The 11,921-nt window shown below is 36.8% G+C and overlaps 1 protein-coding gene across 1 annotated transcript in view; it reads right to left on the bottom strand.

Moving 5' to 3' along the window:
- The window catches only part of FHDC1 (FH2 domain containing 1), a 44,663-nt gene that overhangs the window by 16,591 nt on the left and 16,151 nt on the right, over nt 1-11,921 (bottom strand). The window contains exons 2-5 of the mRNA XM_032224500.1: nt 9,731-9,792; nt 8,982-9,081; nt 1,073-1,158; nt 886-986 (exon numbers count right to left, since the gene is read on the bottom strand). Coding sequence (XP_032080391.1) covers nt 886-986; nt 1,073-1,158; nt 8,982-9,081; nt 9,731-9,792 — 349 coding nt within the window. The remainder of the gene's footprint in view (nt 1-885; nt 987-1,072; nt 1,159-8,981; nt 9,082-9,730; nt 9,793-11,921) is intronic.

Below are 11,921 nucleotides of genomic sequence, written 5' to 3' on the forward strand. Positions count from 1 at the left end.
CAACCGGATCGCAGGGACCGGTGCGAACCGGTCGAAACCCACCCCTGCCCTATGCATTTAGATGTTTCTGCATGGCTAATGGACAGACAGAATCATTCCTCAGGCCAATAAAAGTCCAAGTAGCATAACAGATTTAAGCCAGGGTAAGTAATTTTGCCAATCAGCAGCAGAGATAAGAGAAATGCAATATGATTAGATCTTAAGAATCAATGGGTGGTTTTATATATTTTTCTAATTCATACTGTGATTTATATGATGCAAGATTTGGCAATCGTTGTGATTTGCAAACTATAGTTTAGCTGTTTGGGAATCCAGCTTCTTTTAAGTTATTCACTATCAGCACTAGGAAGCCATGCCATAAAGTTATTCAATAAACCATGACTAAACATTCTGTAGGTTTAGTATTAGTCTAAAATCAGTGACTACCTATCTGCACAATGCAATGATTTTCATTCAATAAATTAAGCACCATTACTCAGTCATAATAGCATTACAACAATGAATAATGCATAAAGGAAAAAATGAGTGCACATTTGTGCTGTTCCCGGGATTTAATAAGATTATTAGAAAACTAAATGTTATGCAGAGTTTTGGAAAAGAAAATTATGTGATGTTAAGAAAAGCAAAATCAGAATACAGGAAAATAGAAAAAGGGGGAAATGATTCTATCAACTTCATAATACATCAAAAATTGTTATACACAAACATACACACTTGATAACATATGTACACGGCGACACACACCCTTATGGAATGTGTCAGAGCTAGCTTCCTTCTTTAAATAGCTAATAGGTACCTGAAATTCCAGATCTCATCTCTCTAGTTAGTTGATTAACCTGCTAAGAAAAACAAGATCCTAATGCATGCTGCAGCATGTTTAATTACCCTTTGTAGCCATTTTTATAATTGTCATGTTTTTCTGCAGTGAAGTACATGATGGAGAAAATTCTTTTTTTAACACCATTGCTTCAATGCGCAGGGAATAGCTGAAAATAAGCAAAATAGATTTTAGAATTGCGATGCAAGAAATAGTGAATTTAGGGTGAATAACAAGAATTGAACATCTCCTTACTTTGGCACCTGGATTAGCATATACATAAATGAATCTGCTTGACACAGTTTTGATAGATCGCCACTGAAATCCTTTAATTTCTTTACCTGGGGGGAGGGCGGAATAAAGAAAATAAATAGATCAGAATCGAAGCAAAACGTTAAAAACAGTGAATTTAAGAGTCACCACAGTAAAGAAAAAAAATGAAGTTAATATGAAAATAGTATATGCCATGATCACACTATTTAATATTTGGATTGGAAAATAGGTTATGAGATACTATTATCTAAACTTCTCGACTATTATTAAGGGGTAAAGAAATGATACCAAGGACTACACTTTTTGTCAAGAAGTGTCCAGGGCAGAAAAAAGAGGTGATGTGTCCGATTGTTGCTTCCCACATCTTGCTGTAACATCTAATTCCAGCTCAAGATGCTTTGTTTAATATTGTTGCAAATGATGATAGCATTCACCAATATTATCTGTGCTGAGTAAAATAACTTTCCCACTCTTATGTCTCCAAATCTATGAAAATATGGTGTAAAAGTTCAAAACAAGCAACTGTCCTTCTAGGAAAAATACATTCTCCTTTTTCACAATAAATAAATTAATTTGACTTCTTATAATCACTGAAAAAATTCTGTTTAGTAAACATCAGATATAGAGAAGTCTTCCAAATCTTTGCCCAAATGCAGAATAATGTACATACACCTGGAGGTTAGCAGCATTCAACGCTATAAAATAGCATGACAGCTTGCCAACTCATTAGCACATAAATAATTAAAAAACAAGTTGTGTCTCATTTCTCTCTCTACATTTCTCCTTTTGGAGGGCAATTCTTGGCCTCTATTCAAATGAGATGTTTCTTTCATTAAGGATTTCTTTCCCTTGACATAGTTTAGAGTCTAAGGGTGGATTTATCATGAAGAGAAAACTATTTTTAAACTAAATAAAATTCCACAATTTGCAGGTGGCTTTGCCAATAGGTATTACTAGCTGTTTAGAGGAAGAGCTGTCATATACCATGGTATTTGCCTGAAACCTATTACAAATAATGGAATTTGTAATTCAAACATTTAAAGAGCATCAGATTGAAGAATACTATCTGGCTTAAAAGATATTTCTAAATTTACAGCACGTTTAAAAAATTCTGTAGCAATTAACAATTACTATACTGCAGAGACAATAACAAAATCACTCCCACATACTATGTAAATGAATGCAAACATATTATGTGTAAGTATTTATGAGACTCATCTGAATACACAGATTCTCTACATATATGGCACTGTAAAAACAATGCACTTGCTAAAAACAAGGTTATCATTTTTGTGAAGTAAAATTACGATCGCAACTGACAACAGTGATGTGAGAAAGTTTGCGAACCTTTCTATCATCTCTGTCACTGGTTACAGTTAGAGGTATTTTGATCCATTCCTCTCTACAGAACTGCTTTAACTCATTAAGTTAAAGTAAGATTGTCTTACATGAATCTCTCTCTTTGGGTCATGCCACAATGTATGTCAGGGGTGTTAAGCTCAAGTTTAGTTTAGTTTAGTTTTATTAAACTTGTATGCCGCCCTATTCCCCGAGGGGACTCAGGGCGGCTAACAAACTAAATAGGGAAAAGGGGAAGTACAAAAAACAAGAAGACAAGACAAATACAAAAATCAAATTAAAAACTCGTCAACAGCCGCAACAATTCGAGTGGGGCTGGGAACTCATCAGCCCCAGGCCTGCCGGAACAGCCAGGTTTTAACGGCTTTGTGGAAAGCCTGAAGGGTGGCGAGGGTCCGGATCTCCATGGGGAGATTGTTCCAGAGGGCTGGAGCAGTTATAGAGAAGGCCCTCCCCCGGGGTTCGACAGTCGACACTGGCTAGTTGATGGAATCCGGAGGAGGCCTAATCTGTGGGATCTAATAGGTCTATGGGAGGTAATTGGCAGGAGGTGGTCTCTCAAGTACACAGGTCCGATACCATGTAGGGCTTTAAAAGTAACGACTAGCACCTTGGAGCGTCTCCGGTGTCCAGTAGGCAGCCAGTGCAGCTCGCGGAGGATAGGTGTAACGTGGGTGTACCGAGGTGCACCCACAATCGCTCCCAAGGCCTGGGAGCTGAATCTGGCCCACAGGATACTTAATCTGGCCCACTGGGCCACCCTGGTAGCAGTGAAGGACCGGCCCACAGTGCTTCTGCCAGCGAAAACAGGCTCCCGAGCTCTATTTTCGGCTGCCATGGACTCCTGCAACGCTCTCTCAGTGAAAATGCACGCTTCCTTCCTGAGCTATTTTCACTGGCAGAGGGTTGCAGGAGGCCATGGCAGCCGTAAACGGAGCTCGGGAGTCTGTTTTCACTGGCAGAACGCTTAGGCCAACACAGGCAGCCCCAACAGGAGTGATGTCGAGCTGGCTACACACACCCCAGCCCCCCTCCCCAGAGGTCAAACACAACCTTGATGCAGCCCTCAATGAACACCCCTGATGCATGTATTTTATTTAGGTCAAGATCAGAGATTTGATTCAGCCATTTCAAAAGGAGACATTTATTCTGTTTCATCCACTGTGTAGTAAGATTTACTTGGGTGTTCAGGACTGCTGTCATATTACATGACCTACATTCATTTAAGCTTCAGCTAACTGATCTAGATGCTCCCTTTTAGAATTTGCTATTACCTCAAAGACTGTGAGCCATTTAAGTTCCAAACAATCCAAAACACTCCCACTCCAATGCTTCATAGCTGAGGTGAGTTCTTTAGTTGGAAACCAGCATTTATTTGTTTTTCCAAATATAATTTTTTTTCATTAGTGTCAAAACATTTCACTTTCATTTCACCTGGAACAGAGTGTTGTTCCAAAGGCCAGCTGGTCTCTAGTAAGTTTAAAATGTGTAACAACATGCTTTCTGGACAATAGTAGTAAGTGTCTACACGACAGTGAGTGTCATGCTCCATTGCAATGTTTTCCTTGTGGCCATTAATATTATATAATATAGAAGTATCGTACAGAGCTTATGACCTTAGGATTATTTAGAGTATTGAACTTGTGGCGATTTTGTTGGGAAAGATGTTGTATTTTGTCCATATATGTATTATTTTCCTGACAGTGGATTGATGGAAGTCTTGGATCAGTGGTGCAATTCAGTCAGTTCTATGCAGTTTCGGCGAACTGGTAGTGGGGGCTGCAGGAGGCTTCACCCACCTGGACATCATCACGTCCCATTTTTTATGCTCCGTGAATGCGTGGAAGGTCCTGCGCATGCGCGGAGGTGGCGTGTGTGAGCGAAGCCAGCATACACGCACACATTTGCTAACTGGTAGTGAAGGTAAGTAGATTTCACCCCTGCCTTGATTGATCTATGGCACTTGATTGATACCTCATTGATCAGAACAGTTGACTGAACTTACTGCCTTAAGAGAGCTAATTATCCTAGGGTTTCACATACATCTTTCAACAAAGCCTGAATCTGTCAATAAAGACATGACACATTACAATGTTTGAGTATTATTTGTTTAATCCTCTCTTTATCTATTAATTGGGCTTAGATAAAGCTCTAATCAAATTGCAGGTCACGGTCCTGATACATTATGGATAATTCCAAAAGATTCACAAACTATTTTTACCACAGCATGTGCCTCCATAGCAAGAACATTTCAAAAGGTGTAAAATGCAGGTATGAAACAAAATATTATCATTTTTCATTCTATAGTTCCTTACACACAAACCAGTTTCCCCATATACATTTTGTGCATGTAATGAAGATTTCTAAAGCTGTGAAATTTTGGTGTGTTACAAAAAAAGGGAGAACTATTTCAAGATGACCCTCCTACAGTCAAGCAAAAGCTTCAAGGGCATTAGTTACCTTTTGTTATTTGTTTAATTGCCTGTGTTTTGTTTCATGGATTTTGTTAATAAAGCGTGGTAGACAGGGCTGTCTCTTTTATTATTTTCAGCAGCTGTTATGCCTTAGTTTTGTGCACAGCTCAGAGTCCACTGGAAATGAGTGGCCAATAAATTTAAAATAAATACCCATGCTTAATTGCCAATACAAAAAATTATTTATTCAAAAGTATGCATTTAATACTTTTAAATATTATTTTCAAAGCTGCAGCAACATTGTAGCAGTACTTCTTTTCCTGCAAGTGTTTGAAGTCAAATCCATATTTGCTTTATAAAACTTCAGTAAAACACTGCAGCTTTTCAAATGTATTGCCTATATAACAAAACAAATTTGAGCTTCATTTTTAGCTAGTGATACTTATGTAGCATCTACTGTCATATAAAAATCCATATATTATTGAAACAGCATTGAAACTATCCACGGTTACAATTGTATTATACATGTAATATGTAAGTTAAGTCTAGAATATAGTAGGTTCATCATTAAAGATGAACATACATGCAAGGTAGAATTTAATGATTTTCAATCAGGCCTGTTTCTCTTTACTCAGAAATGTGTAATCCTACCCTTTTCTAACTTTTACTTTGTATGTTGTTTAGCATAGGAAGTATGACTGAAACATTAGATAGTTCAGCCAGGAAGATAGATAGTCATCTAAAGGGAGGGGAAATTGTGAAAACAGCCCACAGGCCCTTATTTAAATAATACGTTATTATGTCACATTCAAAGAATTTCTATGTTCTGTCATTCAGTACAATATAATCTAACTTCTTTGTTTCACTAATACCCAGTATTACACGACTGAAGAATAACTGTGGGAGTTCAAGAAGTTCAACTGATGTGGTTGAATTCACATATCAGGCAAATCAAGGTTTGTTTTCACTATGATTTGTGGGATAAATCCAATGACCAGATTCAAACATCATAATAACCATAACTAAGAGGTATATTTATTGCAAATATGATTTAGTATAATGCTTGAAATGAGAAATATGACTTTTTGAGATTTCCTGGCTAATTCTAGTCAAACTTCTAATCATCTAATAATGCAAGACAGCTATAAAAAAAAGAGTAGGGTGAAACCAGAAATTGGTCAGACAACCCAGAACTACGTTCCTCATCTCCAAACCCAATTCTAGCTTACTTAGCAACCTTGTTGAAACAGTGCATGTCACTTAGCATGGTGTGTGAACAAAGCCATTGTATTTGACTTCTAAACATTCCCAGCTTTCTTCTATGCCAATTTCAGTACTTCTTAAAACGATGGGAGATGAAGAGCCATTGAGTGCCCAACTCTCAACTTCACAGATCACTAATGAAAGAGACTTTGTTACTTGAGCAGATGCTGTACAGAACAGCCACTTGAAATAAGAGAATCAAGCTTTCTACTTAAACATAGGAAGTATTTCAAGGATTTAAGCTGTAAACTAGGCAATACAATGACATACTCTAAATGAAAAAAATCTGTATCAATGTAAACTAAGTAGTGTGCATAAACAACAGTTCACAAATGTAATCACCATGGGAACTGCCTGGCTACTTTCTAGTAACCCTTCCTATCCTAACTCTTCCTTCTGTGCTTTAAAGGGCAGTCAAGACCTTGCCACCATCCTGAGCCTAAAATGGGAAGAGAGAAGTTTTTAAATATCTGACTTTATGCTATATTTTAAAAGACATTCCAGTCCCCCTTGGAGCACTGGGTCAAGATGAGACACTCTTTTTAGTAAAATAATTTACTGTGTCTTATGACTAAACTCTGGCAAAATTTGAAATTGGAGATTTAGATTTATGACAAAGTGTGAGGTGCCTTACACAAAACATACTTTCTTCAAAAGTGTGATGTCGAGTGGAAAACCATATAATTAAATGTTAACATAAGATTTTTTTTTGCTCCTCCTTTAGAGTTTGAGACATTTAAAAATTGCCTTGTCCTATGTGGAGTCTTAACAGCAGCCTTAGCTTGATTATTAACATGCCAGTTTTTACTTTGCTCAATTTTTAACTTAAAAAAAAACATTTGTTTGTATCAAAGCGAAGTGTTGTTTAAGGGAGATTTCTAGGTGAATACTTGCATACTTCTAATGTGTCTGCAATGAAGTGTTCAAGTTCAAGCATGTTAATTTTAAGTTAAAAGAAAAACATTCATGACACTATGCATATTTACTTGCAGTCATGCTAAATTGAAGTTTTTTCTCATCCTTGTTCTTTGCACATTGGCTTTCTCTTTCTCCTTCACATACCTGTATTAGTCTCATTTGATGGTAAAAGAGTTTTAGCAATCCAATTTCTTAAGCTACCTTTTTTACCCAATCTAGCATCCTTCACATTTATGGCAGTTCAACTTCTAAAATACCATTCCCAAAGTCCAGAATGTTATATAATTTTGAGGTATTATATGTTATATATCCATCTACTTAAGTATTTTATACTTCTTTCAGATACATCTTTTGTTTTTGTTTTTACAACATTTTGGCTGATATTTCTTTTTGAGTGTTTCTTCCTATTATATCTCAAATTAAATATGGAAGTTTCAACTTTTCTTTCTTCATAAAAAGTAAGGAGAAAAAGAGAGAGACAGAGACAGAGAGAGAGAGAGTTCTAATGAAACTACAATGGGGAAACTGAGAATCTTCACTGCCATGATACCAGGAGGAAACTTGTATCTCTTCATCCCTCGAAGCCTGCTTTCTTAGCAATATTTCCAGTTCTACCCCCTCCTCCTTCCTTGCCCCATATACAAGAATAGCTATCATGCTGCTTTTTCAGATGTTTTTCTACATCTCAAAGATTCCATTCGTTTCTGTTTTGTAGCTACTGTTCATGGTCTTGAGGACTGTTGGTTGTCCCTTATTTATAACTCTGCTAACATCCTTTTTGAAAGCTCATTTCTTGATAAATCTATGAAACTTTTAAAAATGTTTTTTCTTCTGTTCAGAATAGTCTTCCCATTTCTGTATCTGAAATTCCTATTCTTTAAATAGGCTTTCTTGGCCTAAAATAGTCCTTCTTCTTCTCAGATGGAGCTTTTGGGCTGCATTTTATTTTGGCACCCAAACCAATCTCCTAAGCAAGATTGCTTAATGTGTACTTCAACACATACTGTACATAATGTCTTTTCAAAACTAAGTGTGAAACTAGCTATACAAGACAAACATATCATGTCTATAGTACTTTTTTCTTCTTCTTCTTCGATATAATTTTAAGAGTTTAAGTTTTTCTTCTTTCTTCAGAAATAGAACTGTGGGTTCATTTTGCTATTTATTTCATGCCATTTAGGTGCTACCTAATTCCAAACCAACTGTAGGCAACTCATAGTATAACAAACAATAAAAACAAAAACACATTCAGTAAAGATTTTTTGAGAACAACTGGGTCTTTCAAGGTCTAACAATATATAAACTGGGTGGAAGCCACATAGATCTCAAGTAGAACCACAATCCAGAGGGCAGGTGCTGTGACAGTGAAGAGAGGTTTTGTGGATCCTGACTCTTTAATTAGAGTTTGGTACACACCAACTCTGGGAGATGGGTGGTACCAAAAATAACCTAAGCAAATGAGATGTCATGCTTTATAGTGAACTAGCTGATAACCCGGAATAGCCGGGTATGTATTTATCCCAGTCCTATATTAGAGGGAGCCCCCTTATGGAGTACTGCGAAGCCATTACCATGGCAACTCTACTGTGCTATACAGTAGAAGCCATTTTAAGGCACAACAGGCTGTATCTTAACAGAACTTGAATCCAAAATGCACACTATCACATTCTATCACAGTCTATAGTGTCATTGTGACTTGATACTATAGATATAATTCATGTTTATGAATTCCAGAGTTATGCTGGAGCATACATAGATACACAAATACACACAGCCATTTTTATAGAGAGAGAGATTGCTCCGGCAATAAGTGCAGCTTATAAAGCAGAAGTATCACAGAGGTACACTGAAACATGCCTATCCCTGCCTATGCTGTAGCATTCTGATCCGATTGACGTTTCCAAGTGGTTTTCAAAAGCAGACAATCCTATTCTTACCTCTTCAGCTTCTGGCAATAATTTAAGAAGCTCGCGTAGGGTCTCAGAGCTATAGAAATCTCTTCCAGTGTGAAGATCTTCAATTAGAGAGTCAAGTGATCTTAATGAGACAATTGAATAAAAATACATTTTAGTTTAGAAACATAGGATTTCTATGTTTTAAAACAACCTTCATCAACCTTACACAGAGGGCTTCAATTTTTCAGTTTTTAGAATTCTCAGCCAGTGCATCTAATGCTGGTTAGGAATTATGGGAAGAAACCCAACACATCTGGATGCACTGCTGAAGAAAGAAGAATCTTTTTTTTAAAAAGTGCTGTTCCAAAACAATGTTCAATAGCAAAAAATAGTTAAATGTACAGCTGCCTCTGAGCAAGTTCATCTGAAATAAACACAACTGTTCTTAAAAAGACATTAATATCACGATATTGTCCTTACTTTCATGACATTTTCATATTATTAAAAATGCAACCTTTAAGAAAAATAAGTTTTAATTTAAAAGCCAGTAGCTTACTTTAACTAAAATTACCTCTAATATTGTAGTATTATATATTGATTAAAATTTCAAAAGTATTGCTTAAAAGGAAAATGTAAGGCTAACCCAAGTATAAGATAAGGTTATTAACAGGTTGAATATGTTTTCAGGCTAAATTAAGTTTGTAATTACTTTATTGGTAGCTGAATATATCTGTTTTTTGATGTTATGTTATCATCAGTGTAATAATTACAACAGCAGAAGAATAACTTACTTTTTAAACTGTTTGAGAAAAATCCCAATATTCATACTTCTTTTGGCATCCAAAATATTAATCTGCAAAAAGCAACAAAAGTTATCATTTCAGACAGAGCAAAGTAATCTCAATTGTTATTTTAAGTCACTATAGAGAGAATAAAATTATTCTGCATAACAAAAGCAAGGATAATTCTAAATATCATAAGAAAAGGTAAACATACTTCCAAATAATAATACAGATCTGCTGAGAAAGAAATATGGACAAAAATGTATCTGTCAACTCTCAGATTACTATAATGACAACAATTCTGAAATTTCAGTTGGTGAAAATAAGTTAGGCTGCTTACTCGTACAAGGATATACAATAATATTGTGCCAGTATTTCATTATCTGCCCTGACTGTATAATGAGGAAAATAGGTGGATGCTAGGAGTCATTTTAGTTGTTGTATCATTATGATACCCTATCCCCCCCACCCCCTGGGGCTCACCTACTTCCTACATTGTTATTTTTAATTAAAAGTCCTTCTCCTGTCTAGAATTGCAATTCATCAATAGAAATATGTTGTAGGCTACATAGCAACTGTAGACTATATACGATAGAAGAAACGATTGGCTACAGTAAATGTCACATGTAACTGGGAGAGCGACCATTCTTTGATAAATATTCCCCTTTCTCCTTTTCACCTGCTTTCCCCTCCTCTCCACTTTCTGTCTTTGGGAAAGGCTTTAATGTTTGGAAAGGTGGAAAGAAATAAGAGGATAACCAGCAACAAAGTGGTCTAACTCTGTTAGGTTAGGAGAGAGACTAGGATAGGGACAGATATTAGCAATAGCAATTATATACTACTTCATAGTGCTTTGCAACACTCTCCAAGATACAATTGCCCTCAACAATCTGGGTCTTCATTTTACTGACCTCAGAATGATAAAAGGCTCATTCAATCTACCTTGAACTGGTCAGGATCGAACTCCTGGCATGGGGCAGAATCAGCCAGCAATACTGTATTCTAACTGTCAGTGTTCCAAGTATCACATAGAATTAAATCAGAGTCCAAGGCAAAACGATCCTTAAAGTTCAAATTTAATAAATCAAACATCTTGGCATTATGCTATGAAATTCCAATTCTGGAAATTACATCAGAATCCCACCCAGTTAAAAGTTCATGATCTTGTCCCCACACCCATAATCCATCACATGGTCCAATCTTCTTCTTCCACGCTAGCACCCATGCCCCGCTGCTTCTGGTCAGGTGCAAAGGTGCGGAGACAAAAGATGGCCTTGAGCTTCTAGAAAGGAATTTTTTTTTACAAACAATACATTCTACCCCTTGCTATTCCCCCACCCTTAATGAGAGTGTGGCAGGCCAAAGATTCTTAAAGGAACTGCTGCAGGCCTGACACTAACCTCTGCACCACCATGGCTCATGGAGAAAAACTATATTTGTAGTTGAAACAAACAAAATGTTAACAAGCTATATTTATGTTGCTACTTACCAAGCATCTCTAAATTATATTAAAGTAACCAAAATATATTTATAATCCCCAAGGCATGTCACAACCTTTGAGCACCCCTAATGTTTGAAAATTGAAAGTTGAAAAATTTGACAGGCCTTGAATAATCAATCAACCAGTCAATCTTTTGTTCTGTTTCCAACCCATTTCTTTCTTCTAGAAGAAGAAGAGAAAACTGAGATCCTTCAGCCCAGAAATCTGAATAATTCTGACTGAAACCTAGCTGTTATTATGGTAAAAGCTACAGGCAGTTCAAGAACTACAAACTACATAGGCTACCTAGCAGACGTAACTTACTATAAAACCTTTTTTCCCTTGGGTTCTAAAAGCATGTGTACCTACGCTGTAGCGCTAGCTTCTGTTCCCAAATTTCCGGTTTGCGTGTTGGATGGTTTTTTGCCCTCCAGGGACTTGAGGAGGTTTCCCTGAAGCTTCCAGAGGGCAAAAAACAGCCCAACAGCCTAAAATAAAGGCTGAAAATCAGCTGGCCAGCACGCACATGCCCACTGGAGCTAGCAGGGCAACACCTTGTGTGCCCACAGAAATGGCTCCGCATACTACCTGTGGCACGCGTGCCATGGGTCCGCCATCACAGCTATAAAACATTCCGGAAAGTCATTGTGTGCTATGTAACTTTTGTGAATAAAATACATTAATGCTTTTAACCAAGAAAATGCCAAATTCATTTCTTCC

The sequence above is a fragment of the Thamnophis elegans genome, chromosome 9 (assembly GCF_009769535.1).
Source record: "Thamnophis elegans isolate rThaEle1 chromosome 9, rThaEle1.pri, whole genome shotgun sequence".
Taxonomy (NCBI): domain Eukaryota; kingdom Metazoa; phylum Chordata; class Lepidosauria; order Squamata; family Colubridae; genus Thamnophis; species Thamnophis elegans.